The sequence below is a fragment of the Poecilia reticulata genome, linkage group LG3 (genome assembly GCF_000633615.1).
Source record: "Poecilia reticulata strain Guanapo linkage group LG3, Guppy_female_1.0+MT, whole genome shotgun sequence".
Taxonomy (NCBI): domain Eukaryota; kingdom Metazoa; phylum Chordata; class Actinopteri; order Cyprinodontiformes; family Poeciliidae; genus Poecilia; species Poecilia reticulata.
Window position 1 is genome coordinate 10,844,215 of NC_024333.1, and position 26,406 is coordinate 10,870,620.

At 39.5% G+C, this 26,406-nt stretch overlaps 1 protein-coding gene across 10 annotated transcripts in view; it reads left to right on the forward strand.

Annotated features, from left to right (window-relative positions):
• Nucleotides 1–25,556, forward strand: part of baz2ba (bromodomain adjacent to zinc finger domain, 2Ba) — a 73,318-nt gene extending 47,762 nt beyond the window's left edge. Inside the window, exons 9-38 of one of the 10 annotated variants that reach the window (XM_008404439.2) lie at nt 2,368–3,106; nt 3,384–3,653; nt 5,744–5,804; nt 5,932–6,040; nt 6,835–6,936; nt 8,819–9,041; nt 9,657–9,749; nt 11,388–11,449; nt 11,699–11,764; nt 12,418–12,483; nt 12,722–12,766; nt 13,645–13,677; nt 15,645–15,710; nt 16,045–16,185; nt 16,837–17,091; nt 17,493–17,716; nt 18,167–18,241; nt 18,331–18,562; nt 18,663–18,725; nt 19,582–19,726; nt 19,845–20,653; nt 20,732–20,984; nt 21,061–21,216; nt 21,327–21,487; nt 21,588–21,916; nt 22,498–22,633; nt 22,716–22,862; nt 23,085–23,386; nt 23,538–23,681; nt 24,033–25,556. In XM_008404439.2, the coding sequence (XP_008402661.1) occupies nt 2,368–3,106; nt 3,384–3,653; nt 5,744–5,804; nt 5,932–6,040; nt 6,835–6,936; nt 8,819–9,041; nt 9,657–9,749; nt 11,388–11,449; nt 11,699–11,764; nt 12,418–12,483; nt 12,722–12,766; nt 13,645–13,677; nt 15,645–15,710; nt 16,045–16,185; nt 16,837–17,091; nt 17,493–17,716; nt 18,167–18,241; nt 18,331–18,562; nt 18,663–18,725; nt 19,582–19,726; nt 19,845–20,653; nt 20,732–20,984; nt 21,061–21,216; nt 21,327–21,487; nt 21,588–21,916; nt 22,498–22,633; nt 22,716–22,862; nt 23,085–23,386; nt 23,538–23,681; nt 24,033–24,189 (5,664 nt within the window). In that variant the 3' untranslated portion in view covers nt 24,190–25,556. The remainder of the gene's footprint in view (nt 1–2,367; nt 3,107–3,383; nt 3,654–5,743; nt 5,805–5,931; nt 6,041–6,834; nt 6,937–8,818; nt 9,042–9,656; nt 9,750–11,387; nt 11,450–11,698; nt 11,765–12,417; nt 12,484–12,721; nt 12,767–13,644; nt 13,678–15,644; nt 15,711–16,044; nt 16,186–16,836; nt 17,092–17,492; nt 17,717–18,166; nt 18,242–18,330; nt 18,563–18,662; nt 18,726–19,581; nt 19,727–19,844; nt 20,654–20,731; nt 20,985–21,060; nt 21,217–21,326; nt 21,488–21,587; nt 21,917–22,497; nt 22,634–22,715; nt 22,863–23,084; nt 23,387–23,537; nt 23,682–24,032) is intronic. The other 9 variants (XM_008404443.2, XM_008404440.2, XM_008404441.2 and 6 more) reach the window with 9 other exon arrangements.
• Nucleotides 25,557–26,406: the final 850 nt, after the last annotated feature.

The window sequence follows — 26,406 nt, forward strand, 5'->3', positions numbered from 1 at the left end:
TTGGACAGTGACCTGTACTTATCTTGGCACCCTCCACAGCAAGTGCTATAGTAGTGGAGGTAAAATAACTCCACATCTCACCACTGAAGTACTTTAGAAAAGAGTGCCCTCTTGACTTCTTTAAGTCTCATTGATAACCATTAGATATTATTTCAATGCCAACTGACTAACATTAAGCTATGCCAGGTAAAAGCCTTTTTTATTAAACCATCACAAACTTAAGGATGTCTGCGACTTTAACTGGGATCTTATCCTGTGGTTGCAAAAGACTAAGATTAAGATTTTTCTTGCCTCAACCCTCCAGGTGGGTTTGGCATGAAAGAAAAGATAAACACGTGGAAACTTATTTTCTAAAAATCCCTGAGAACCGCACAGCATCAAACTTTTTGAAATATTAGGGGGTTTCACAAAAAAGCTGATAGATTGTTCCCCTTAAATAGAAAATACGTCATCATTTAGTCTCTCACCATAATGAGAATCAAACACATGTGGCCAAATCAATTCATAAATTATTGACATACCTTATCGCCATCTCAGCCCCCTAAATCCCATAGAAAACCTGGGAGAAACACCCTATAAAGGATGTGCAAAATAAAGTGGTCAAAAATAATCTGTGGTCAAAAATCATCTATCAGCACCAAACTTCGAAAAATGTTATTATTGACAATTGCTAAAAGGGAGCTACATAAAGCACAGAAAGGGGTGTTGAAGTGTGCCAATGGTAATTCTGTTAAAAAGTATTATTTCTTAATATGAAAATTCACCCACTAAATAAATTGTATTTATATTAAGTCATGTAAGACTATGCTGCCATACATGACAGCTTGTACGTCAAGTAAGGCATACATGCTGTATGCCTTACGTGACAAACATTTACATGTATCTTTTAAATGTAAAAGATACATTTATGTTTAAATGTGTCTTTAAAGATACATGTGTCTTTAAAGATACATGTATCTTTAAAGATACATGTATCTTTAAAGTAAATGTAAAGATACATTTACTTTACATGTCTTTAGGGGTACGCCAATAAATGTGGCCAGCACTGTACATCAGAGGAGGCCTGGCTGTAAAGTTTCATGTCTTATTTGAATTTTTAGAATCAAATAGACATGAAGTGGAAAAGTTATCAGCACAATGACTGGATGGCTGAATGACGGGGTTATTTATGAAAGAAGTTGGAATTTTTGAATGAATATTTCTGTGCTTTTGGGAGAACATTTTCAGAATGCATGGATGATGTAGTATTTGAAATGGCCTAATGAATTTTCATTAATGTCTGCCTGCTTTGCTGGAACTTCACATTGTTATTTTGTTCAGTTTTGTTCAGTTTGTTATGTAGTTATAATCTGCTTGTTGATTCCAGTTGTTTTCCTCTCAGAAATATAACTTGAGTAAGTAAAGTGTTCATCACAGCATCTTAGCAGGCATTTAAAGGTGCTACAAGCTAAACATGTTAAAACCTTCTTTCATCATTGGCTCATTAAGCTTTATAATCAATTTAATGTTATAGTTTTTCTCGTTTTGATTACTCAATTTTGACTTATTTGCTTTGCTCACATTTGCTTTTGAATAGCCTGTTGATAAACAGGTTATTGGTTTTAGTTTAATCTCTATTGTATTGCACTTCTTGCATCGTTATTTGCAGTTAGCTCAGACGAAATTCTTTTAAGATTGACTTTTTTGGCCCTTAGCCGCAAAGACTTCATTTTTCCCAAATGAAAGGACTATAATGAATTGCATAAACGTATTGAGATCTTATTTTTTGAAAATCGCTTCTCCTTTTTTGTTTCAGCAGGAAGATAAGTTTACACTGAGCTAAATTCCCCCTGTGGTTTTAGCACTGTTACTGTATTTCATGGTCTGTGAAATTGATTTGTTTCACTTCATATCACATCCAGTTGAAAGTGCAGCATAAAAGTCTAACCTGCTTTTGCTTAAACACAGATTGAACTAAACTTGTCATCGGTACAGAAAAGGCAAACATCCCCGTCCAAATGGATGATAACGAATGTTCAGCTTTTCAAATGCGCAGCCAAGTAATTACAGTTTTAGTAGGATGCACAGTGTCTTTTTTTTGCAAACTTGGCCGATAACAATGTCTTTGGTTATTGCTTTTATGCTCTTTTTGTTTCCCAAAAAGAGGCTTAGACACAGTTAACCGTACCAGTGTTCAGCATTGTAATTTTGTCGCCTGCTCAAACAATCCAAAGCAATGTGAACTGACAGCCAGAGTGGCTCCACTTTGTCCCGTTTCTCTTCTAATTTTTTTTTTCTGTAACCTCTTTTTGTTCCTTACATTCTACATCTCCCCCACCCCCTTTCTCCTTGCATTTCCTTGCTCTCTACCTCCCTTTTTCTCCTCAGACTCTCATGTCCCAAGGGCAGACATTCCCAGCTGAGCAAAAGAAGCAGCAGCAGGGGCCAAACAAATCCCCGAAAAGGACTTCACTGTCTTCGCCGCCATTGCCACCTGTTCCGCCTACTCCACCCCAGAACAATCACTCCAACCTCTTCCTTTCAAGTGCCCTGCTGGGTCTCCCCGAACCCCATCACCCAAATGGAGTCATCCAAAGCACCACTCAGGACACACCTTTGGCCCTCATCACCAAACCTCGCAAAGACGCTGCCTCTCAGGGCAGGTCCCCCCAGCCCAACTCAGACGCTGGGTCGATGCCTGTCAATCTGAGCACAGGGGCAAGTAGGACCCCAGCGAGTGCCCAGGCTGGTCCTCCATCGCAGCCTCCAACTACCTCACCCCATGCCACGGGCCATACATCTAGAAAAAGCAAGACGCCCAAGGTTAAAGGGCAGACACCAGCGCCGGGACAAGCAGACCCTTTAGCTGCCTGGAAGGGCTTCTCTCAGAATCATCTGGTGCAGTCTCTGGTAGATTTGTTTCGAGGAGGAGAATCTGGTGTTGGTATTCCTGGGGTTAGTATCCCTGGGGTTGGAATTCCTGGCGTGGGAATCCCTGGAACTTGTAATCCCACAGCTGGTCTTCCAGCCAACAAGGAATCGGACGACTCAGGAGACGACGACGACGATGATGAGGACGATGACCTCGAAGAGGAGGATGAAGACGACTCTGATGATAGTCTTTCAGGTAGGGATTGTCTTTCTGTATAACCTAAACATAACTAAGAATGAATATTTTTAATAACCGGCTCTACACGAGTTAATTAAAATCCACCAATTTTCATTTGACTGCCAATGATTGGTGATCAGAAGGCCCAATATAGGAAAAGTCTTCCCCACCCCCATTCATCAAATTCATCAAAATTAAGAACAAACTTGAAATTCACTAGATTTTTTCTCCCCATTCCATTCTCTATAATGTTTAACTAATTCCCTTTTTGTTGATTCTCATGTTCCATTTCCAGAGTCTGACAGCAACTCTGACAGCGACATTTCAGGAAAGAAAGTGAAGGAGTTAAAGCTGCTGCCCTCTGGATCATCCAAAAAGGAGATGACTCCTCGCAGGCTTACCAAAGGTCCAGAGCTATTGAACACCTCAACCAACCACACCGCCACCAGCTGCTCCCCTCTCAACCTACAGGTCATCAAGAGTCCCTCTGTTGCCACCAGCTCCAGTGCCTTGGCCTACCACAGCTCTGCAGGCTCTTCTTCCTATAGCCTAGCTTCTCCATTAGGTAAAGCCTTGAATTGTTTTTTATTTTGTTACTTACAATGCCTTCTTAGAGAGAGATAGTAATAACTTATTTAAAGGTACAGATGGTCAACATCAGACAACAATTTTTTTTTAAAAGGATGAAGCACATCACAAAATGCTGTTGTGGAGGCTAGTTTGTGTATGTTTAAGAAGCAGAGAGAAAAAATACAGTTTCATGTTAATATTTAACAGCATGATGAATTTGTGATTGAAAACAATCGCTTGCTCTCCACAATGACTCTAAAAACAAGATCAAGGAGGCAGCATCATATATAATAAAGATGGTCTACTTGCGAGAGTATGTTGCTTGGTATTAAACAATGAGTTCCAGCTATTTTCTCTGCAGGTAAAACGTTTATTCTGGTGCCGCATGTATGTTTTTAATGCAGCGATAATATTTAGCACTTGTTTGTACTTTGTGAGAAACTTGGGTTTTGTATTGAGGAAGTTGACTTGTATTTATGTAAGGAACCCATGACAGACAAAAAGCTGACCTTCAAGTTTATTTAGTGTCACAGAAGTATCTGCAGGAAATTCCAAGCAAAAATGTAAAGGGATAACAGACTTAACATTTTTACTTGAAGGGACAGCTCTGATTTTTTTGTGGAGAGTTTATGATGAGTTAGTATGTTTTCTGCTGTAGATACACCATCAGTTGTTTTGTTCCTACAGGCTGAAGTGGATCTCTCTCTTAACGTAATTCCAAACCATTCGAGCAATTAATAGGAATGTTTTTGGGGGGATAATTATTTAATTTTCTTAGGCTTTTCATATGAACAGTCATTGTCACAAGACCATCAAAAATGTCACATAGTGACATTTTTGTTGATTTGAAATCCTCTTTTACTTGGGCCCTGCTCAGTCTACCTTCAGCCTCTAGGCAAAAATAACCTTTTTGTATACTTGCATTGTTTAAAAGAAAGACGTAATGAGGAGTACCTAATGTTGGTAAGATACTAACTGTTCATAACCTCTGCTGAGAAACCCCTTTTAAAAAGTCTAAGCAGGAATTTTAAGTTAAAAAATAGGTGCTTATGAAAATAAACGCTAATTACCCTTCAAGCTAATCATTGCATGTAGTTTACCTCATGTAGTTGTATTAAGGCTGTAATATGCAATGCATTTAAGTTATGTGGGGTAGAATAATACAGAAGTACACTTACGTTTTATAAAAAATTAAAGAAAATAAAAAACACCATTCACCTTTTAAGACAAAAATAAGTTAATAAATTCCTCTCTTCTCCTCCCATCCTATTTTGGTGAAACATGCTTTTTGTATGATAGAAGGTCCAGCTTGTGTTTTTAAAGTGACACAGAGGGACGCTAGGATTTTAAGAAAAAGTAAAGCTTTAAAAAGCCTCACTCTAGAGAGATCCACTGATCCTTAGTGCGATTTTACACAGAAGGAAAATTTCCAGATTTTTATGTAAACAAGGGGTGAAAAGCTGTTGCCTAGTTGTTCCCTCTGGAATATTGTTTGCTATTTTCAACCTAACCGTAAGGCCCTATGGGGTACACAACCCTGTACAGTCACACTTTCCACAGCTCCCACAACAGCTCCGTACATACTATCAAATGCATAAAGAATGCAAGTGTGCTGCCTAAAAGGAAATACACTCCCTTTATACTCAGGTGAGTATGAAGAGGGCTTGTTCCTATTTGCAAGACAGGAAGGAGACAGTTTGTTGTCATGGCTCAACTGCAGCTCTGAAATCCTGTAGGGGCATGCCCAAGAGTCCTGACAAGTTACTTGGCACTGCAGCAAGGTTTATTTCCGCCACATTCAATGAGAGATTACACAGATCACAGAAAACAGGACATAGGTGTAACTGGCCAGGAAGCAACACATTTGCAGTATTTCACCTGCGCTTTTTGTTCTCAACTGCTTGATCTTTGCCTCTGCCTAAATATCTTTCTGTTTCAGTATTTAGCTTTTACATACCCATCTAAGTAAAATTTGGATCAAATGCTCTATTTGTCATACAATGCTGGTAATTGTGTTAAAAACAAAAAGTTTGGCTTCTCTTAATATGTGAGTTTTCCCTGATGGTTCGCACCACCTCTCTACAGGTTTAGGGAAAAGGAAGAGGGTGATGGATGAAAAGGAGTTGATGGTACCTCTGGAGTTGGGGTACGTACAAGTAGTTCAGAGTCAGAAAATATGTGAAGTATATGTCTTATTTATCTATCACTTCAAATTGTTCTGCTTTCGTACACGGTGCAGTGTGAAGAACACCTGTTTTATTTTTCGCTCCTAGTTGGCGGAGAGAAACAAGAATCAAGTCGGTGGGTGGACGCCCGCAGGGTGAGGTGTCCTACTACGCTCCCTGTGGCAAGAAACTCAGACAGTACCCAGATGTGATGAAGGTATCTTGCTCTCACTGAGCCGCATTTAGTCTCATTAGTGATGCACCAGCAAATTTGTGGGCAAACCAATGAAAAAACGATTCATAACAAGACATATAATGTTAGTCTTTGCTGACAGCATGTATCGCTGATTTAGGGGATTATGTTTAAATTCATATCGGGACCTTCAGCTTGCTCACAGAAATGTTTGTGTATCAGTATTAGAGAACTTTGCCTCTGCTTCTGCTTCAACTCAAATCCTACCCCCATCCCGCTTTCCACGACCCTAATAGTGAGAGACGGTGCTCTTAGATTCACTTCTTGTGCCAATTTATTCACCTCTCCCTGCCTCCGAAATGATTAATGCTTAGTTTCGGGGGATGCACAATTTTGCTCCATTTGCTCAGTATTCAATTGTGTCTAGTCTTCTGTGTTTGCTTCATTGAAATTTCAAGCATAGCAGTCGTCCAAACTGCCTCAGAGTATGGTGCTGACAAAAAAAAAAAAATGTCTACGCAGTAACATTCGCTCACTTCTAGTCATTCAGCAGGCAGTAAAAGACTACCAATGCCACAGATAAATAGAAAGGGGCCAGAATTGTGCATCCCAAGGTCAGATCCATTTTTCTCTCCTGAGAGCTTTTGCTCTTTTTTTTTTGTCCCCTTGCTTTTATAATGATTAGTAGCACTGCACAGACGCACTGTTGCTGTAGACTTCCTTCAGTCTAGTGCCTCCAAGATGCTTTTCAATGTCGCTAATTTCAATTTTTTTTCTCCCTGCCTAAACCAACGGCATTATTATTTTCTCTTCTTTAGTATCTATCCAGAAATGGAATAAGTGGCATCACACGTGATAATTTTAGCTTCAGTGCAAAGATAAGGGTTGGTGACTTCTATGAAGCCAGAGAAGGACCCCAGGTGACTGCCTTTCATCTCTCTCTCTCTCTCTCTCTGTCCCTGATCCCTGTTCATCTTTTCATCTAGCTGCCGTCAAAGATTCGTGCAGCAGTCACTGTCACTGATAGGAATCAGCCTAAACCCTCAGTAGTCCAGGTTCATAGGCTTCTCACTGTGCATGAAGAATGTAATAATCAGTTGACATTACTTCCACAGGTGACCAGTGATATGTTACAGTTCTGTGAAAAAGTCTTCATCCACTCCTCTTTCTTTTTTTTTTTTTGATTTTGTATTATATGATTAAGACTTTCTTCTAATTGTTTAAAACCCTCTGAATGATTGTCTTCATTTGAGTCTTTTACTTTAAACTTAAATTTTAAAATAACCTTTCTGCTATTAGTCATTTTGTTTTAGGAGCAAAGGAGTTGTCACACCATGCGCTATGAGCGGATGCTTTAAAACAGGGTGTTATTAACATTTTATATTTGCAATTAGATCCTAGACAGAAGTTGAATGCTTAAAAGGATAGAACAATGCAACTTTACCATAACCCATTTAGCCTTCCTGTTGTCTGCTGGCTGACTTGTGTTGCAGCTGGAATAAACCACAGATATGCTGAGGAAAACATAGATTACATTTAAACAGCTTCTTATATTTCAACACCTCACTGATACTGAAAATGCTTGAATTCTTCTTGCCTCTGTAACAGTGTCTACACCAAACAGCGTTTCTTATCAGTATAGCCTGGTAACGCTTACATATGTTGCGTTACCTGATCAGATAAAAATCTGTTTTTACAATTTTGAGAAGCTGATCACTGGTCAGGGCCAATTGAGGTTATAATCATCCAGAGATTCCTGTCACTCTATGATATTTCTTGGTGCACTCCTGCTCATTTTCAGTTCAATCTTGGCCAATTTTAAAAAGTTGTTAAATTCTTTAGTCCCTTACCGCTGCTATATAAATCACTCATACACAGCAAAACACCTAAGCTGTAGGGAACAATACCTAATAAGTACTGCTGAATGTATTCATACAATTTTCAACACATTTTCATGTTATATTAGCCACAAATCTTAGTGTATTTTATTTGGTTCTTGCATAACAGACCAGCACAAAGTAGCACAAGGGCTGAACACAAACCCGTGCTACATTTCTTCTGACTTTCATTAGTCGAAGTTTGTGAAAGCCATTTATCTTTTTTTTCTCTTTCACTTCACACTTATATGCTAACCTTTTGTTGGTCTAGCACATAAAATCCCAACATTTTACACCAAGGTTTGTGGTTATAAAGCTACAAAATGCTTTTAATTATTTTAAATGCTATAATTATTCATTTCTTATTTCTATCAGTAACAATTGTCTTGGTTGTATAAAAAAATGTTTTTCATTTCTACAAGGAGTATAAATAAATTTGGGCTTGAATCGTTTTTATGAAAACTAAGTAACAGAGCAGCTATTGTTCAAAGGCCTTTAAAAGCCTAGCAGAAAGCTTGCACAATGATGGATCAACGCTACTTGAGTAGAGCATAAAAAAGTCTTGCTTCTTGGATTCATAATTCAAAGAAAGAAGGTGTGAGTAAAGACTTTGTGCACAGTACTCTGTGTCTATGATGCAATGAGTGAAACAAGAAAGTAGGTGTGTGTGTCATTTGAAGCATTAATAAAATTAAAAAAAAAAAGATTTACTTAGTACATTCCTGAAGGAAAAGGAAACAGAAGGGATCAAATGTAATAGATTTTTTCTTTTTACATTATAAGTATATTAGAATATTTTCATATATATATAAAAGCAACAGCTAATCCTTAGTAATATAACAGTTTTCTTGGTTAAAGTTAATACTAAAAGAATGGATTTATCTGCTTACGCTCACTTTGCCCTCCCCATTGTTTGTTTTTCCAGGGTTTGCAGTGGAGCCTGTTGAAGGAAGAAGAGGTCGTTCCTCGAATTTTGGCCATGGAGGGTCGCAGGGGTCGTCCTCCAAACTCAGAGCGGCAGCTAGCGGGAGAAGTTACCAAAGCTGGTCGACGGAGGAAGGGACGGCCTCCCAACGTGGGCGATCAGCTCGTAACAGAAGGGCCCAGCCCCAGTGAGGTCAAACTTCTGCGCAAGCTGGAAGCTCAAGGTTAGAACAGGAAATGAGCCCTGATGTTGATGGAGACGTTTCTCTATCTGTATCAGTGGCATTTTTATTTATTTATTTAAATAGATATTAGTTAGTTTTCAAAGGATGTGAATAAGAGTTGGAATCCTGCTTATGCTTTGTTCCAATAAAGAAAAAGAAAAGTACCTTTTTGAAAAAATAAAAATAAAAAAAAATTAATTACTCTATTTTACTTACCTATTGTACCTATTATTAAACATACCTTTTATTAAGCCCACATTTATGTGTTAAAATAGTTTTTTTATAAGTCTAATGTTACATTCTGATTTTAAATGTTGTATTTTCATTAACTGTAAGCCAAAAAAAATTATAATTAAATTAAATGCAGGCTTTAAAATGTCTGTCAGTGTGTAATTAACCTATGTAATGTATTTCAGTGAAACATTAGTGAGATATATGAACTTTTTAGTTATATTCTAATACATTGAATATGGCTGTATAATTCCTGATCAAATTTGAAGCAGTTGACGGGAACATGAATAAAGAAAGACATAAAACGCTGTGGAATATTACACCAGTGTTGAATTCTCCCCTGAAGTTTACCACTGATAGTGCTTTTCTTTGTTCTTTGTGCAGAAATTGCCCGACAGGCTGCACAGATGAAACTGATGAGAAAACTGGAAAAGCAGGCGCTGGCACGTGCAGCTAAAGAAGCTCGCAGACAGCAAGGTGAGGTAGCACAGAGCGGTAAACATGCTGGTGCAGGTTATTCAGTTGGTCAGACTGTCACTTCGAACTACTTTGATCTGAATGAGTTCAGTATGAATACCGGCAGGACCTTTTGGGGAGCTCATGCTGCTCTTACAGCCTTTGTTTGTGTCGATGTTCGTCTTTAAAGCGCAAGCTTTAATCTTCCCCCTACTCTAATCTTTTTGCTACCATGCTGTTAGTTCATTATGCTTATAGATTTTTTAAAATATATTTTGGATATGCATGATAATGAATTTCAAAAAGTGAAATATAATTTGCTTAGCCTCCATTAATATTGAGAAGTGAAACCAGAGCTGTCTGGTGTAATGGATCACCACATTTCAACTGTTTTTAACATTTCAAGTTTATTTCATCACTTCTTTAATTTGATGTGAAAATTTGCTGAAATACAAATTACTTAATATGGCTGATTGCCTTTGTTTTTTTTATTGCCTTTTCTATAGAAACAAATTTCTTTGTTAGGCTGTTTTTGCCAGTAGCTTAATGCCATCATCTGATAATCAGCTCAAGCTTCCAGTCACTTTTAAATCTCTCTGTTTAATTTAAGAGTTGTTCTGAAAACTTACTACATGTGTTAAACATGCAACTAAGTTTTGCACATACTGTCAATGGCCTGAAATAAATTGTTGGGAGTAGTATTGTAAACACTAATACCAGAAAAAAAAAGTAAATGAACTTAACTCTATAATCCTAAACCTGAAAAACTGAATACAAAAAGATGATCCTTTATTTGGCCCATCAGTGGGAAATTTAATCTGTCAGAATGTGGACAGTACAAAATAAGAGTAACAAAAATAAAAAACAGTAAAGTTAATGCTTTTACTCATGGTCGTTATACTGGGATGAGCTCAAATGCAGCTCAAGTCAGTTAAACTTTCAGATGCCTTACAATAAGTGACCTCTTATTCCTGTCCAATATGATTCTCACAAATGGAATTTAATATCCCTCCCGCCTCCATAAAAATAATAATAATCACCAGTCAGGTGAAATATATTTTTTGAGGTGAAAATTAGAACGGACTCCCCATCGTACCTAAACAGTGGTGTTACTAGACTGATGGATAAACTGTTATTATGTGTTGATCTTGATGATTCCAAGATTTAGGTTATTGTAATTATTTATTCATTTTAGCTTTATATAGGAACTTAACTGAGATTTGATTACATAATTTAACATTTTTAAAGGGAAAAAGGCAGGAGTATAAAACATCATATGTGCACATTTCAGAGTTTGAAACTAAATATGTCTGAGTACAAAATTATGACTTAGCTGTTCACAAGAATGATTTTGGGTTTTTAAAACAGATAACATAATGACTTATTTGAACTAATTTAAAAACTAGTAGGACAATGATCTCCAACTCATTTATTTTCACTTTCTATATCTTTCTACGACCAGATCATTTTATTGAAACATTTGTTCTTATAGGCATTGTTTGTGTTCACTCTTTCTTGCTGTGAAAAAGCTCAGACGCTCACATCGTACATTCTGATCTGAGCATGAGCACATTTGTTCTTATGAATTCTCATAAATGTAAATTGTTGTGCTCATCATTTTTCTGGCCAGTGATAAAACACCACCTTGTCTCTTTGCAGCCATCATGGCAGCAGAAGAGAGAAGAAAGCAGAAGGAACAGATCAAGATACTCAAGCAGCAGGTGTGTGCTGATGAAATGTCTGTCTGTCTTTCCTTCCTATCCCTCCTTTAAAACCCTCGGCACTGAATCTTTCACTAAATGCTGACTTTTGTCACTGACTTTCACTTTCCAATTGCTGTTATTACTTCTGCTTGTAAACTTCACTGTATATTTTATCTTGCGAAAATGGAGGCGTAGGAAAGTGATTTTGTAAATGGATGTCTTCCACTGTCTAAAATATTAAGAGATTATGTTTTTTTTTTCTTGCAGGAAAAGATCAAGCGCATTCAGCAGATTCGGATGGAGAAAGAACTGAGAGCGCAGCAAATTTTGGAGGTAGAGAATCTGATCCAGCAGCACCTCTGATTAAGCAGAGCATTCCTGGATAGCTGGAGCCCCCAAGTCTATAGTGTTTTAATCTTCCTAAAGCTCATTACTGAACAGCAGCATGCATTGGAGGGAGTTGCGTCTTCTTAGGCATAATTCCACATGGAACTAATGCTAAATTGGTCTTGGTTGACGGGTGTTGAATATTAAAATGGATGTTGCTGCCTCTTCAGACCTTATTTAAATTGGACAGAAAAGTCTTTTTTTTATCAGACAACAGTAACAGTTTAGCATAAGTGGGTCAAGGGGAAAAAAAGTGCTGTTTGCCGCACGCAAACACACATTTATAGTTGCACGCACGTCACACATCTGCAGACACACACAATTATTCTGTATGTGCTTCAAAGTGTTTTAACAGGACTAAATCAATTTTGAGTTGACACGGTTGGCAAGCCACACTTAACAGGAGGCTTCAACATTTTCACAATTACACGTTAAAGAGATACATTATTCATTCCCTCTGTTTTACAAATTTGACTGGCATTCAGGAGCGTGGAAATCTTTGCTCAAGCCAGAAAGCTGCAAACAGTCACTTTACGTGCAACAAAGCTCTCAACCAAGACTGATTGATGTGTTCCTGTCACTGTATTCTTTATTCATAGGCCAAACGGAAAAAGAAGGAAGAAGCTGCCAATGCCAAAATATTAGAGGCTGAGAAACGCATAAAGGTATGTTTTGTATTTCAGCGAAAGTCATAGAAGCATATATTATAATGCACATTTTTGAATGAGGATGATTATGTTGATTAAAAAAATGTATAATGGGCTTTTACGACTTGAAAGCAAACAAATGAAAAGCAGCATTTAGAATAAACAAAAGTCCCTTCTGTCTGAAGTCATTTTCATGATATTAACATGAGGGGAGCATATTAATTCCTCCCCCCGCCATTTTTGTCTTGCTTTCAAGGAGAAAGAGTTGAGGAGGCAGCAGGCGGAGATTCTTAAACACCAGGTAGGCTTTTACTACAACTTTCTTAGACTCTCAAGTGAAATGATTACTAATGTAAGAATGTATTTTGCTTAAGCATGGGCTGGGATCAGACTGTCACCTTGAGTAAAAACAACAGTTTCCCTCCTGTCACTGTTCACACAGAAACTTTGAACAAAAATGTAAATCATGTTGTAATTGGTTATTGAAGAAGTAAAGCAACAATTATAATGACAATTTTATGTCATTTATTTTTGGCATTTTGGAAAAAAATATAAACAAAACACTGGTTAAATTTAAAAGTATTTTTCAAGTCCTTATTCCACAGAATACACCTGCTTTTTACTGCTTTTTGTAAGTAACAAGTTGATGTTAAATTGGGAGGCTTGACAGACTTACTGCTTTTAGTTTGGAAATTGTACCAAAGTTATATTTGTAAGGAGATTGAGTATGTTCTTTTTATTTTCACACCAAAGTTGTCTGTGTTGACTAGAACAAATTCCAAACAGCTCAGACTGTTTTTCTTGTAAGTCATATTTTTCTTGTAAGTCAGCTTGACTGGCAGTAATAAGTAGGGGAGGGGCAACACTTTATGCTCCATGTGTCCATCCTATCAAAACAACATTAAACTGTAAGATAGAAATTGGCAGTTTTGACCATTAAACCACTGATCAACCAGCCCATGCCTCATTTACCTTAAACATCCTTAAATGTGTGTGTGTGCGAGTATAAATTTAAATATAATACGTAGATGTGTGAGAATATGAAGTGTGAGTGAGATTAGATCCAAAACATGTGTTTTTTTAATTACTTGTTTCAGCATTTCTCTTTGTTGAACTCCTTGCTTATTGGTATTGGTGATTACTTCTGTTCCATAATACTTTGCCAACTCTCTCTGCCAGGAGTTGGAGAGGCATAGACTAGATATGGTATGGGTATGTTTATTTTTGTACATCTAACACCTGCATCGTGTAACTGGTTGTGTTATGGTTGTCATAGCAATGCATTAAGTGTAGCACTGGCTGCTGTCATACTACATTCTTCTGCATGGCTTTCCAGCAAAACCAACAAAAGAGAAAAAGAGTCAGTATGCTGCCTCCATCTGCTCGTCCTGAGGGACAACTGACCCTGTCACGGTGGCCAGGCAGCTTCTGTCCCCTTCCCCCCTTCCTCGTCCTCCCCCTTCTACTCAAAATGCATTGCAAAGACTGCTCGGCAATCCACACTCACTGTCTGAGAGAGAGAGAGAGAGAGAGAGCGCTCGAGGAGTTTCCATCCATCACGCACATCGTCTAACCGTTGTATCGGAGTAGCCTGTGTTACCCATGAGTGCTTGACGATTTCAGCCCAGAGATCGAGCTTGTGTCTGTTCGTCCGTGCATCTGTTCTGCAGTCCATAGAATTCTGGACTTTAACCTGCCCCATGCCAGCCTCTCTGTCATTCACTGTTCCTGTACTTTGCACAAAGAATGAAAACAGCTACTGGGAGTCATTTTGTCTTCATGGTGGTGGCACATCCAGGAACATACCCCCACAGTCTGAACTTTAGTGTTAAAATTGACCCATTTCACAGAAGGATAAGAGCATATTTGATTCCACCATGACAACAAATATGGTTCTGAGTAGTTTGTTTTATTTTGGCCTGGCTCTCCTGCTTGTAGATCTTTTTTTTCACTCATAATGCACATTTGCAGCTGAATCTAAAGATTGGCCTATTTGTATTTGAAAGGACTGAGGAAATCAATGCCTCGCCCCACTTATAACTTCATTCAGAGTTCAATGAGTGGGTAAAAAGTGAAATCCATTAAAAATAATGTTGACCTTTAAAGCCTGTTTTTGTGACAGTCTCTCTATATAGTTTTTTTTTTAAAGGATTGAAAGAATGTGTGGGTTTCATTACCTCTTTTAAAAATTTCCTGTTTTTTTTTTTAGTTTTACATTTGTTGACAAAAAAAAGAGCAAATGAGGGAAAAATATTATTACTGCAGAGCAGAACTTGTGGTGTCTAGCTGTTTATTTGTTTGGTTGTTTATGACTATGATAAACCAATCCTCACAAACAGCCTGGTTTAGTCTCTGTGTGCTGGGAATGTTTTTTGGCAAACCCTAATAGCAGCAACTGTGTCTACCTGGTAGATCACAGAGGGAATGACAGGTTGATACAAAGGAACAGGAAACCGTAAAGAGATCACATAAAACGATAGTCAGTCACCAGTGAGTCCTGTGCCCTTTTGCAGTAGGCGGTGTATCATGCACCAAAAGAATAACACAGATGTCTCATCCTCAGCAGTCACATTTTGTGCTAATACTTCAGCTGCCAAAACCACTGAAGTGGAACTGCTCTGTTTTTTTTTGTTTTTGCTGCTTTTTAACTATCCGTTCCTCTTTGTCATTCCCTCACCAAATATTACTGCAATGAGGCTGAAAATAAAGATCAGCGTTGACTCGCATAAATTTTTTTTGTTGTTGTTTTGATTGCAACGACCGTGCGGCACGTCAGACAACTTGTTGGAACTAGCATTTTCTCGCTTTTGTTGTGTCAGCTTTAGTTTAGAGGCGCCGTCAACGATTCAAGCTGCTTCTTTTTTCCTTTTGTTTTTTTTTTTTTGTGTTTTTTTTATTGTTGTTTTTTCCGAGCCTGTCATCACATCTACTTTGTATCGCATCTATGTGTTGCTTTTTTGGTTGTCATTGTACTACCGTACTGTTCACTTATGCTTCCACCATACATGTGAAAAGTGTTTACATGTGAAGCATTGTTTTGTGTTTGTTCGAGTATGGTGCCTCTAATGAATTCAGTTTTACATGAATACATAAGCAACTCAGTCGACCTTGAGTGCTGTTTGTACAGTGCGTGCACCTTAATGCGTCCACTTTTTTTTTTTTTTTTTTTACCATTTTAGGAGAGGGAAAGGAGGAGGCAACATGTAATGCTGATGAAGGCTGTTGAGGCTCGCAAGAAAGCAGAGGTAGTTCACATGCACATGACTGAATTCAGAAACACACACATCCACATGGCCACTGCCATAAAAAGGGGCAAAGTTATTATTCTCTTCATGAATTCCTGCTTTCTCTCCTTCCGTTGCACACTTTTCCTCCTTTTTTTCCCCCCCTACACTCATACTGAGTTAAAGGATTCTGGCCCTCAAGCACTTTTCCTCCGAATGCGCAGCAGTATTAGGGCTGAATTCTAACACTGCTCAGCAAAGTCATGCAAAGCCCCTTGTCCGTTTTTACACACAAGCACACGCTCACACACTTGCTTCACGTCCCTAATGCTCCCTCAAATTTTGGACTCTCTAGGAGCGTGAACGCTTGCGGCAGGAGAAAAGAGATGAGAAGCGCTTGAACAAAGAGCGCAAACTGGAGCAACGGCGACTAGAGCTGGAGATAGCGAGGGAGCTAAAAAAGCCAAATGAAGACATGTGTCTTTCTGACCATAAGGTTGGTGCTCTTTCTGTTATAAACACTGTTATTAGTCGCATTGGCGATAATACTGATGATGTACTGGGAGCAAAAGACTTGTGAGAGCTGAGTTAGTGGAGCACTTTCTCGGGTCAGTGTTATCATTTGATTGTGATTTTTTTAGACATGTGTACCCTCAAGTGGTGAAAGTGAGGAACTGCAAAGTAAAACTGGGTGTTTACAAGATGCTGTATATGAGAATGCTAATGAAAAGTTAAGCAGAAGTCAAATGTGGGATAGAAAAAAGTGATATAACCAAATAAGTAACTGCAGCGAGAGGATTCAAGTATTTGGGGGAGATTTACAAGATACTTACAGCAGCCGATGTCAGTGTTTCAAAACCTGCCACACACAGATGTACTCTGCACATGGGTGAAAGACATAACCATCTACAACTTACTGAAATGAAATATTTTAATTACATGACCCTGTTTGTAAGGACTTTACATAATAATAATAATAATAAAAACTTTAGCTTTGGAAATCAATTAGTGAACTATTTGGTAATATCCTAATGTCTCCTGCATATTGACTTACTCACTGCTTTATGTTGTCGACATTAGATTTAGCAGGTGGTTAGCCTGCAACAGCACGCATCAATCTGAATTTTTCCTGTTTTTCCATGTCCAGCCTCTCCCAGAGTTCTCCCGCATCCCTGGCCTCATCCTCCCTGGACGGGCAGTGTCAGACTGCCTGATGCTCATGCAGTTCTTGAGAGGCTTTGGAAAGGTTTTAGGACTTGATTTGAATGCAGATGTTCCCACCTTGGGAATGCTGCAGGAAGGCTTGCTCAACGTGGGGGACAGCATGGGCCAAGTTCAAGACCTTCTGGTCAAACTGCTCTCTCTAGCAGTCTGTGATCCCGGTTTGCCACCTGGACAAAAGGTAGAGAATTTATATTTGAATCAGGAGGGATTTTATAAGAGACTTAGATTATCATAATAGTTATGTATTGCCTGTAATTACTGAATAGTACAGGCATATGGAATTTTCGTCAGCGATATATTGATAATTAGAGGCTGAAAAAAGGAATTTGAAACTTAAATTTGACATTTTTATTTAAAATAAACACCATTTTAATGTAAATCTTAATGTGTTTGAACTTTTGATTTGCTGTTTTTAATTACAGATTAATTGCAATTACAAAATAAAAATATGTATTTTTACTCAATGAATAAATACTGCTACAAAAGAGAAATATGCTGACAATTCTGATCAACTTGAATCGAAAAGTTAAAGTGATGTCACGACCCTTTTGTCTTTCTCATCAACTCCTTCACAATAAGACAAAAACCATGCTGGGGGACCACTTAACCAACGTCGGCATCAACAGAGATAACGTCTCGGAGGTGCTGCAAATGTACATGAGCGCTCATTGTTCCAACACAGACCTGGCTCCTTTGGCCCTCAGTCTGAAGACCAAAGCCTTCCAGGCTCACACTCCTGCCCAGAAGGCCTCCATTCTGGGGTTCTTGGCTAATGAGCTGGCTTGCAGTAAAGCTGTTATCAGGTAGGAGAAGAAACACAAACTTAAAACTGTTTATTTTTGCAAATATTCTCGGTTTTAGTTACAAAGCACATGGTGGTTTTGAGGTTTTCTGCATGGTTCCAATTTTTTTCCCTCTCTGTGGGTTTGCTTGAGTGAAACATGATAAAAGAAATCCAATACGTATCTATGTGTGGGCTGTATATTGCTTATACAGCCCACACATAGATTGCTTATATTTTTTTTTTTTTTTTTTTTACAAGCAGTTTCTGTTTTTTTATTCAGTGGAAAACAATTAATAACTGCAGAAATGGGTAGTAATTTGCAGAGCTTTTAAACAAAGTGTACAAGTAATTTGGTCTCTGGGATACAGTCTATTACATCTTTTTTCTCTGCCTCTCTTTAGCTGCTTGTTAATCTCAACTTTCATTAAAAGCATGAGTTTAATTAACAGTAATGCATTTCCTGTTGCAGTGAGATTGATAAGAATCTGGATCAAATGGCTAACATGAGGAAGGACAAGATCATTATGGAAGGAAAACTGAAGAAGTAAGTTTTCCTCAAATGTCGGTAATAAGAACATATCTTTTTATTTCGATAAAACGGTCAGGCTGAAGTTGTTGTGGATATCCACGCAGGCTGAAGACCATTCACGCCAAGCGGACCGGGAAGAGGGAGGCTAGCGCGGGTGTGGAAGAGAACCAGTCCCTTGGCACTCCATCTTCTGCCACCAAGCGCAAGAGGAAGCTGGGTGGAGACAGCGACGATGACGACGATGACGATGATGACAGTGACGACCAGGCAGAAGACGACGACGACGAGGAGGAGGAGGAAATTAAAAAAGTGAAAAAAGTGGAGACCTTTGATGAGGTAAAACCAAAATGAATGCAACTTAATGTTCGTTATAAAAATGTACCTCATTCTAATCACTTACAGACATCTGCTGGTTTTTTCCCCCCCCTTATATCAGGATGAAGTCGACCAGGCCACCAGCATTGAGGAGCTTGAGAAGCAAATAGAGAAATTAGCTAAGGTACACTCTTCTGTAGAATGAGTATGTGGTACGACGACTCTAATCACTGTAACCATAAATGTTTAAGGAGACAGAGAAATTATGCATGCTTGGCTGTTGGTAATAATGCGTGATTGCATGCAGAACTCAGAGATTAAACAACTCTCCTGGGAAGTCAATTACAAAGAGATAAAGCACAGAAGCAGTAATTATTACTGCTGTTTGTTATTTTATAGCATTACTATACATGATTATGAAGTGCTTATTTTCATGTCAACATTAATATTTCCTTCTAGTTTTTGAATACATCTCGATAGACAATTGGCAAAATGAGAAACAAGTCCCACAACTAAACTACGCATCAGCTATGATGTCTTAAAATGTAAATGGTATTCTATGAATATGTGTGCTGGCATGGGGATATTAGCCTATTGAATTACCTCATTAGCGTGTTGTGCAGTGCTTCATATTCATTGTTGTGCCAGGTTATCCTAGACAGGACCGAGTTCTAGATTCAGGTCACCCAGGTTAGAATGAATGAATTCATGGCTAGTGTTCACCATGTAAATATTGTGAGTCAAGCTCACAGCTTCAACATGTCTGTTATTATCACTGAATTCCCAAAACTCTCACATATTTTAATGCATTTTTTTTTTCAAAACAGCAAAAGTAGTTTCAAATATTGGTGAAAATCAGACAGTTTTGATAAGTTTTACCACTGTTAACTAACACTGTGGTTGATCCTCCTATTTAATAAAAGGGAGAGAGGGTAGTTATATATTTGTAATATCATGGGAATAACAGCATAATTTAGCTCGATGTTCTCAAAATATTGAAGTTAAACAAAATATCATGTGGTTTCTTTATATTTTTGCAGCAACATCATCAGACCAGAAGAAAGCTCTTTGAGATATCTCATTCTCTGCGCTCCATGATGTATGGTCAAGACCGGTATCGGCGCCGGTACTGGGTTCTGCCACACTGCGGAGGGGTCTTCATTGAAGCTATGGAGAGTGGAGAAGGTAGAGGCAGCACAAAGCACTCATGATTAGCACATTTCTTTTGATCCTCTTCACAGTATTTGGAAAGTATGTTGTTTCAAAAATATTTGCGCTAAATACTCTGTTATTCTTTCCTCAGCCCCAGAGGAACTCGAGGAAGAGCGGCAGAGGAGGAGGAGAGCAGCAGAAGAGGTCAAGGTGAAAGAGGAACCTCAGGAGTTTGAACTGCACAAGGAGAAACCCCGCAGCCTCGACGGACAGAACCTTCGGACACCAAGCTTGGAACAACAGAAAGACGAGGGTCAGGAACATGAGGGAAAGAAAAACACTCAGACTCTGTTCTACCAGCAGGCCGGCTGCATCTCCAAACTGTGTACACTCCGAAACGTTGGCAAAAACGTTAGCAAGCAATCTCTAAAGGCAGAAGAAAAGGAGAGTCCACTTGGGATACAAGACATTGGTCCCGTGAACATTCCTAATGCCTCCAAGAAAGAAACATTACCTTCCCCCAATCATACTACCCCAGAGCCGGCGGCAGCATTAACTCCTTCCTTAGTGACCACTAATGACACTACAAACATCCCTACTCTGGCTTCAACATCTTTATCTTTCCCCTGCCTGCCGGTCCGACAGGAAAGCCCAGGGAACACTCCTCCAACTTCCTCTCCACACCTCATATTCCAAGCCAATGACCAGTTGCTCAGAGTTCTGACTGAGAGGAGTGGGCACTGGTTCAGTCTACTTCCTCGCAACCCTTGTGACCTCTCTTCTCTTACCACTACTCCGCCAGGAGCGCCACGTGGCTCTCCTCAGGCGTCTTCAACACCAGGCAGACCTAGGTCTCCACCTCCTTCCCCCGCTCTACCTCTCACGCCTTCTGCTGCCTCTGCGTCCGCTAGCCCGCATCACCCAACTGGTCTCCTCAACTACCCTTTGTCTGCCCTGCAGGTAAGACCGATGTCCAGAATAAAACATTGAAGTTTTATTTCCAGTTTTACTAAGAGTTTGTTTGTCTCTTTCTTTTAGTTGAAGTCAGGGGGCTCATTGCTTGGGGTTTCTTTTGCGAACTGGCCTAGTGGTGTGATAAGTCCCAGCTTACCTCTGTGCAGTAGCCCCAGCCCCATGCCAGGTCATTCCCTGGAGGGCAACACAACAGCAAGTGTCTCTAGTAAGAGTGAGTCACCTATACCTCGCATTGAGAAAAGCTCCTCTATGCCCTCTCCCGCCTTGGAGATGCCGAAGTCGCTTGACCACCCTGCACCTCGGCCCATTCCAGAAGGTGAGTGACCTCGGCACGTTGGTGATGACAAAACACCAACTTCTGCTAATGGGATTGCGTGTGTTTGTTGTCTCAGAACTGCTGACAGGTTGGTGGCGGGTGTCTCACATCGAACAGCTGCGGGCACTGGTTAATGCTCTCCACAGTCGAGGAATCCGGGAGCGGGGCCTCCAGCGGCAGATGCAGAAATACCTGGAGATAATCCCACAGGTTTGCACCAAACACAAAGATGGTGAGTAATGCAACAGGTCTTCCTGTTTGTGTAAATGTTCCAGAAAGCTGCATTAGCAATTTTTGTTTTGTATGCGAGTCTGTGTAACTTCTGTTGTGTCAATCCTCTAGTGGCCATGATTGAGCTCCGGGAGCTTGAGGAAAGCCAGGTCAGTGTGGAGTCAGTGCGGGGCTGGTGTGTGGAGGAACAGGCCATGGAAATGGACATTGCTGTGCTGCAGCAGGTTGAGGAGCTGGAGAGGAAAGTGACTGCAGCCAGCTTGCAAGTCAAGGTAAATTTTGGATATCCTTCTTCGTGTTGTGTCCAAATTGGAATAAAATAGGTTTAAACGCCATCTGGTCAGAAGACATAACAAATGATATCCCATCCAGGGCTGGACCTACCCAGATCCTCAGTCTGAGCGGGAGGATCTGGTGTACTACGAGCACAAGCCCCCCACTAAGTCAACACCAGCATCAGGAAGTGCAGGAGATAAGGACTCCAAGGAGCATCTTGAGGAACGCGGAGAGAAGGGCGGGGTGATGCGTCACCTGGACAACCCTCTGGACATAGCAGTGACACGTCTGGCCGATCTGGAGCGCAACATCGAGAGAAGGTACCTGAGGAGCCCCTTAGGTACCACCATTCAGATCAGGCTGGATAATGTGGGTACGGTCACTGTCCCTGCCCCCGCCCCATCCTCTAGTGCTGACAGGGAAGGGTAGGTCATTTCTCCAACCAAAGCTCCCCACTCTCCCACTAAGACCCCTTCCTCTCTCTGTCTGTGCTTTTTGTTTCCCATGTCACTCCAAAACTGAGGGTCTTGGTTGCTTTAACAGCAGATGTTTGTGGTCGCTTGTCAGATTTGTGTACATCTGTTTTTGTTGGGTCTCATGGAGTTTTTTGGGGGTTTTTTTGGGGGGGAGGTTGGTAGGGGCTTCACTCAGTTTCATTTCCTGCACATTGTCATTGTTCAGTGTTGTTTGGACTTTTGTTTCCTACAATCATTTGCATGGTGTTGTTACTCTGTAACCTTGATTATGAGCAAACCTTTGGCTTCCAGAATTTAACAAACCCTCAAACTTTCTGCATGAGCGTACCTTTAACCTGACAGAATGGGTGTGCACCTCTCCCCAGCACCTTACACCCTCATGCCTGTCTCTGCACAGCCAGAGCTCATAATGATCTGCTGTCTTGCTGGCAACTTTTTTCAACTGATACCAAGCAGCTTGTGTGAAAACAGACCCATATATCTTTATTTCGTTGTGCATTTTTGATCCTCATCCTCTTGTCCTCTCTTAGTGGTGAGGAGGAGGTAGCCCACGGTATGAAGGTATGGAGGAAGGCTCTGAGCGAGGTCCGCAGTGCCGCCCAGTTGGCCATGTGCATCCAGCAGCTGCAGAAGTCTATCGCTTGGGAAAGGTCTATCATGAAAGTGGTAAGAAAATGTTATAGACAAAGGTTATAGACAAACCTCGGGAAGAGCTTTCTTGTTTTAATGGACGGGTTTGTCTTTTTAGTACTGTCAGATGTGCAAAAAGGGGGACAATGAGGACCTCCTTTTGTTGTGTGACGGCTGTGACAAAGGGTGCCACACTTACTGTCACAAACCCAAGATCACCAGCATCCCCGAAGGAGACTGGTACTGTCCAGCCTGCATTTCAACGGTATGTCACTGTAAATAGTATAATTGGGCTCATATCTTTTAGTTTGGATTTTCAGGATCCTGTAGGATCCGTACCATCGATGTTATTAAAAATAGATGCAGTGATCTCCCAACAGTTTCCAAGCCATGTAAATTGTTTATAATTCGAAAATTGAGTTGATCGACATAACTTCAAGACTCAACAGTTTTAAAGATTTTGTGTACTAACTGTTCAATTTCACAGGCAAGTGGTCCGTCCCCAAAGACCAAAAAGCCTCCAGCCAAAACTGTAGCTTCTGGTGGAGGAAGCAGCAAAAAAAGCGGGGAGTCCAAGAAGAGCGTGAAGCAGACAGGTAACGGGGAGGTATCAGAGGAGGATTCAGTCAGTGCCAGCAGCACGCCCAAAAAAGGATCAAAAGACACCAGCAGGAAGAGAAAAACAGAGGAGGCTTCACCTGCTCTGATACCAGCCAATCAGGAGAGCCCTGTGTGTGTGAAACGAGCCAAGACGGCAAGAGACAACAACAGGGACCTGGGATTATGCAGGTATCTGCCCTTGGCGTGTTCGCTCTTGTCGTCGTTTTTTTTTTTTTTTTGAATAGTTCTTTAAAGTAACTAAAATCAACACACATTCTTTGCTGTAATCAAGAGCTTGTTACGTCACCAAAACCAATTCTTGTCTTTGCGTTCCCGACAGAGTACTTCTCGCAGAGTTGGAGCGGCATCAGGATGCATGGCCTTTTCTCACGCCTGTCAACCTAAAATCGGTCCCTGGCTACAGGAAGGTCATAAAAAAGCCAATGGACTTCTCCACTATACGTGAGAAGCTTGTGAGCAGCCAGTGAGTCCCCAACGCTTCTATTTGTTCTTTTTCTTCCTTTAAACCTGCGGGGGATTTCCATGTATTTTAAAGCCAGTTTTTCAGGAAGGAACGTGCTGGAACAACTTAGAAAATGCTTTATCTGCTTTTACAAGGGTGTTTCTGTAGATGAAAAAAATATAGGGCTAAGTGTCTTCACTATGAAAAAGAAAACAGGATATAGAAGAAGCTTTCATCCATCCATCTCTTCATAGTCTGTGGTTTTAATTGATCCGGTGTTTAAAGGCTAAAATCTGTCATAATACCTTTTATACAGAAAAGCATTTTATTGGTAACATGTTATGGCTTAATGATTGTTTCCCTTTATTTCAGGTATCAAAACCTGGAGACTTTCATTATTGATGTCAACTTGGTCTTTGATAACTGTGAAAAATTCAATGAAGACAATTCGGACATTGGTCGAGCCGGTCATAACATGAGGAAGTTTTTTGAGAAGCGCTGGACTGAGCTTCTGAAGCAAACAAACTAAACTGTTCAGACTCTCCTTGTGAACCCATTCAACGTTTCATACGGAACAGCAGGTTTTATTTTATTTTATTTTTATTTTTATTTTTTTCTTACGGAGTTTGTGGCTTTTTGCAGGATGGAAGAAAAAGTCGGCTCCTTCATAAGGAATCCATTGTGTGCTTAAGAGAGATATCACCATACAAAAAAAAAAAAGAATAAAAAAAAACATTGTTACATGAGGTGCGCTGGATTTATTACAACAGGGATAAAAGCCCCAAAGAGTCCCAGAGAAATGGGGTGTCCTAGTGCAATACCATTCCCTGTCTCAGAACACTGCACTGAATGAATCCTCAAATGTCACTGATGTATCTGCGCTAGAATACTTTCCACTACCTGTACATAGTCTTTTGTTATTTAATCGTATTATAGTGAATGTATTTAATTTTGTAATAATTATTTATGAATCAAGGTCCACTTCATTTTCTATGAAAAAGGAGGAATCATCTAAACTGCTTTGAATTTAAATCACAACAACAAAAAAAAGGAATGTGTCTTTGTGTTCTGATTTTTTCCCCCCCAAATATCAAAACAAAGCCAAGAAAAGAAAGAGAAAAAAAAACTGTTTACACTGTTCAGTGCTTTGGGGCATCAGAGAACTGTATTCATTTGTTCAAACTGTAAAACTGCGTTTATTTACAGGAGCAGCAGAGGAACAGTTCGACAACGGCGATCCGTGTGTATATACTGTTTATTAATGTCAATATTATGTCTTGTTTGCAACGATGTGTAAAAATTGTTTAAGAATATTAAGATATTGTTTATGCCTTAGAATGATTGTAGCATTCTATTTTAGTGAACGTGATGAAAACATTATCATAAATATTGTTTGTACAGTATATACATATCCTCTGCAAACACTGTGGTATCCTTAATCTTGGTAGTGCCTACCCTTCCAACAGGGGCATGTAGGGGATGTTGTTGTTTTTTTTGTTTTTGTTTTTTTTTTTAGTTTTCATTCTTACGACAATTATTTTTTTTATATGATTTAAATCTGACAGGGCCTCCAAAGTTGGACAGTAACACAGAAATCATTCCTCACCTCAGCAGAGAAACAAAGGAGCAACAAGCATTCGGTTTCGCTTCCATGATGCATTTCCTCAGAATCTGCCACAATACAGAGGACCTAAAGGCCATTTGTAACCACTGTGTTGAACCTTGCTGTGTGTCGTGGCCTGATGGAGGCAGCTAGATTTTTTTGTACCCAAGTCGAAAGTACTTGAAGTTACTTTATTTAAGATATTGTGGAATAAAAGTATCATTCTTTTGTAGGAGCTTTATTTTTCACTAGTGTGTGGCACGGACCTATTAAAAGGATGTTTTTCAACGTAAGCGTCTTACACTTGATTCATTTCAGTTTCCACTTCACATAGTTGCTGCTTCTGTTTTGGATTACCGGATTAATAACCTTTATTCTCTTTCCAAGAAGAAATTAAAGCTCGGTACGCGTGTGCCGCTTAAGCTAAGGGTATGATGCAAGCCATGATGGAATAAATTGACAAAAGTGGTGCCAAAAACAGGCACAAAGTAAAACATAAATCGCAAAATAAAACATGAACTTCACAATATAATACATTATTATGCACACAAAACGTTTTCGTCGTAAACATATGCAAGAGCAGTTTTACAAATAAGTTTACCTTTAGTATGTCAATGATTATTAATAAAAATGTATTCTTTAGTTAAATGATTTTACATCAAAATATTAGGAAAATACTTTTAAGTATAATATTCATTCGTATTGTAGGTACTTTAATGACCTCGCTTCACACTTTGCAGAGTGATAGAATTATGTTAGCAGTTTTACAAGCAGGGGAAGTTTTCTTGATCTTAATGCAGAAACCAAGACAATTTACTATTATGTTTCATTTCTATTTGGGATGAAGAAGAAAATAAAATAAATATGCAATTCTATATCTCTCTAAAATAAATTCAAAGAGTAAGAGGGGCCTAATATTATTTTACTCTGTTTAAAAGTGCATCTATTGATGATAATGGATTGGTAAAAAAAAATTACATGGAAAAGATGGAAACAATCATTCAAATCACTATTTTGTGTATATCAGAGCTCACCTGCTCCTCAAAAGAGGAAGTGATGCTGCTTTTGTCTGCAGCCAAAAGGAGATATAGATGTCCCTTTTTCTTCCTCACCTTCAAGCCTCTCCTCGGGTGACGAGGCTGC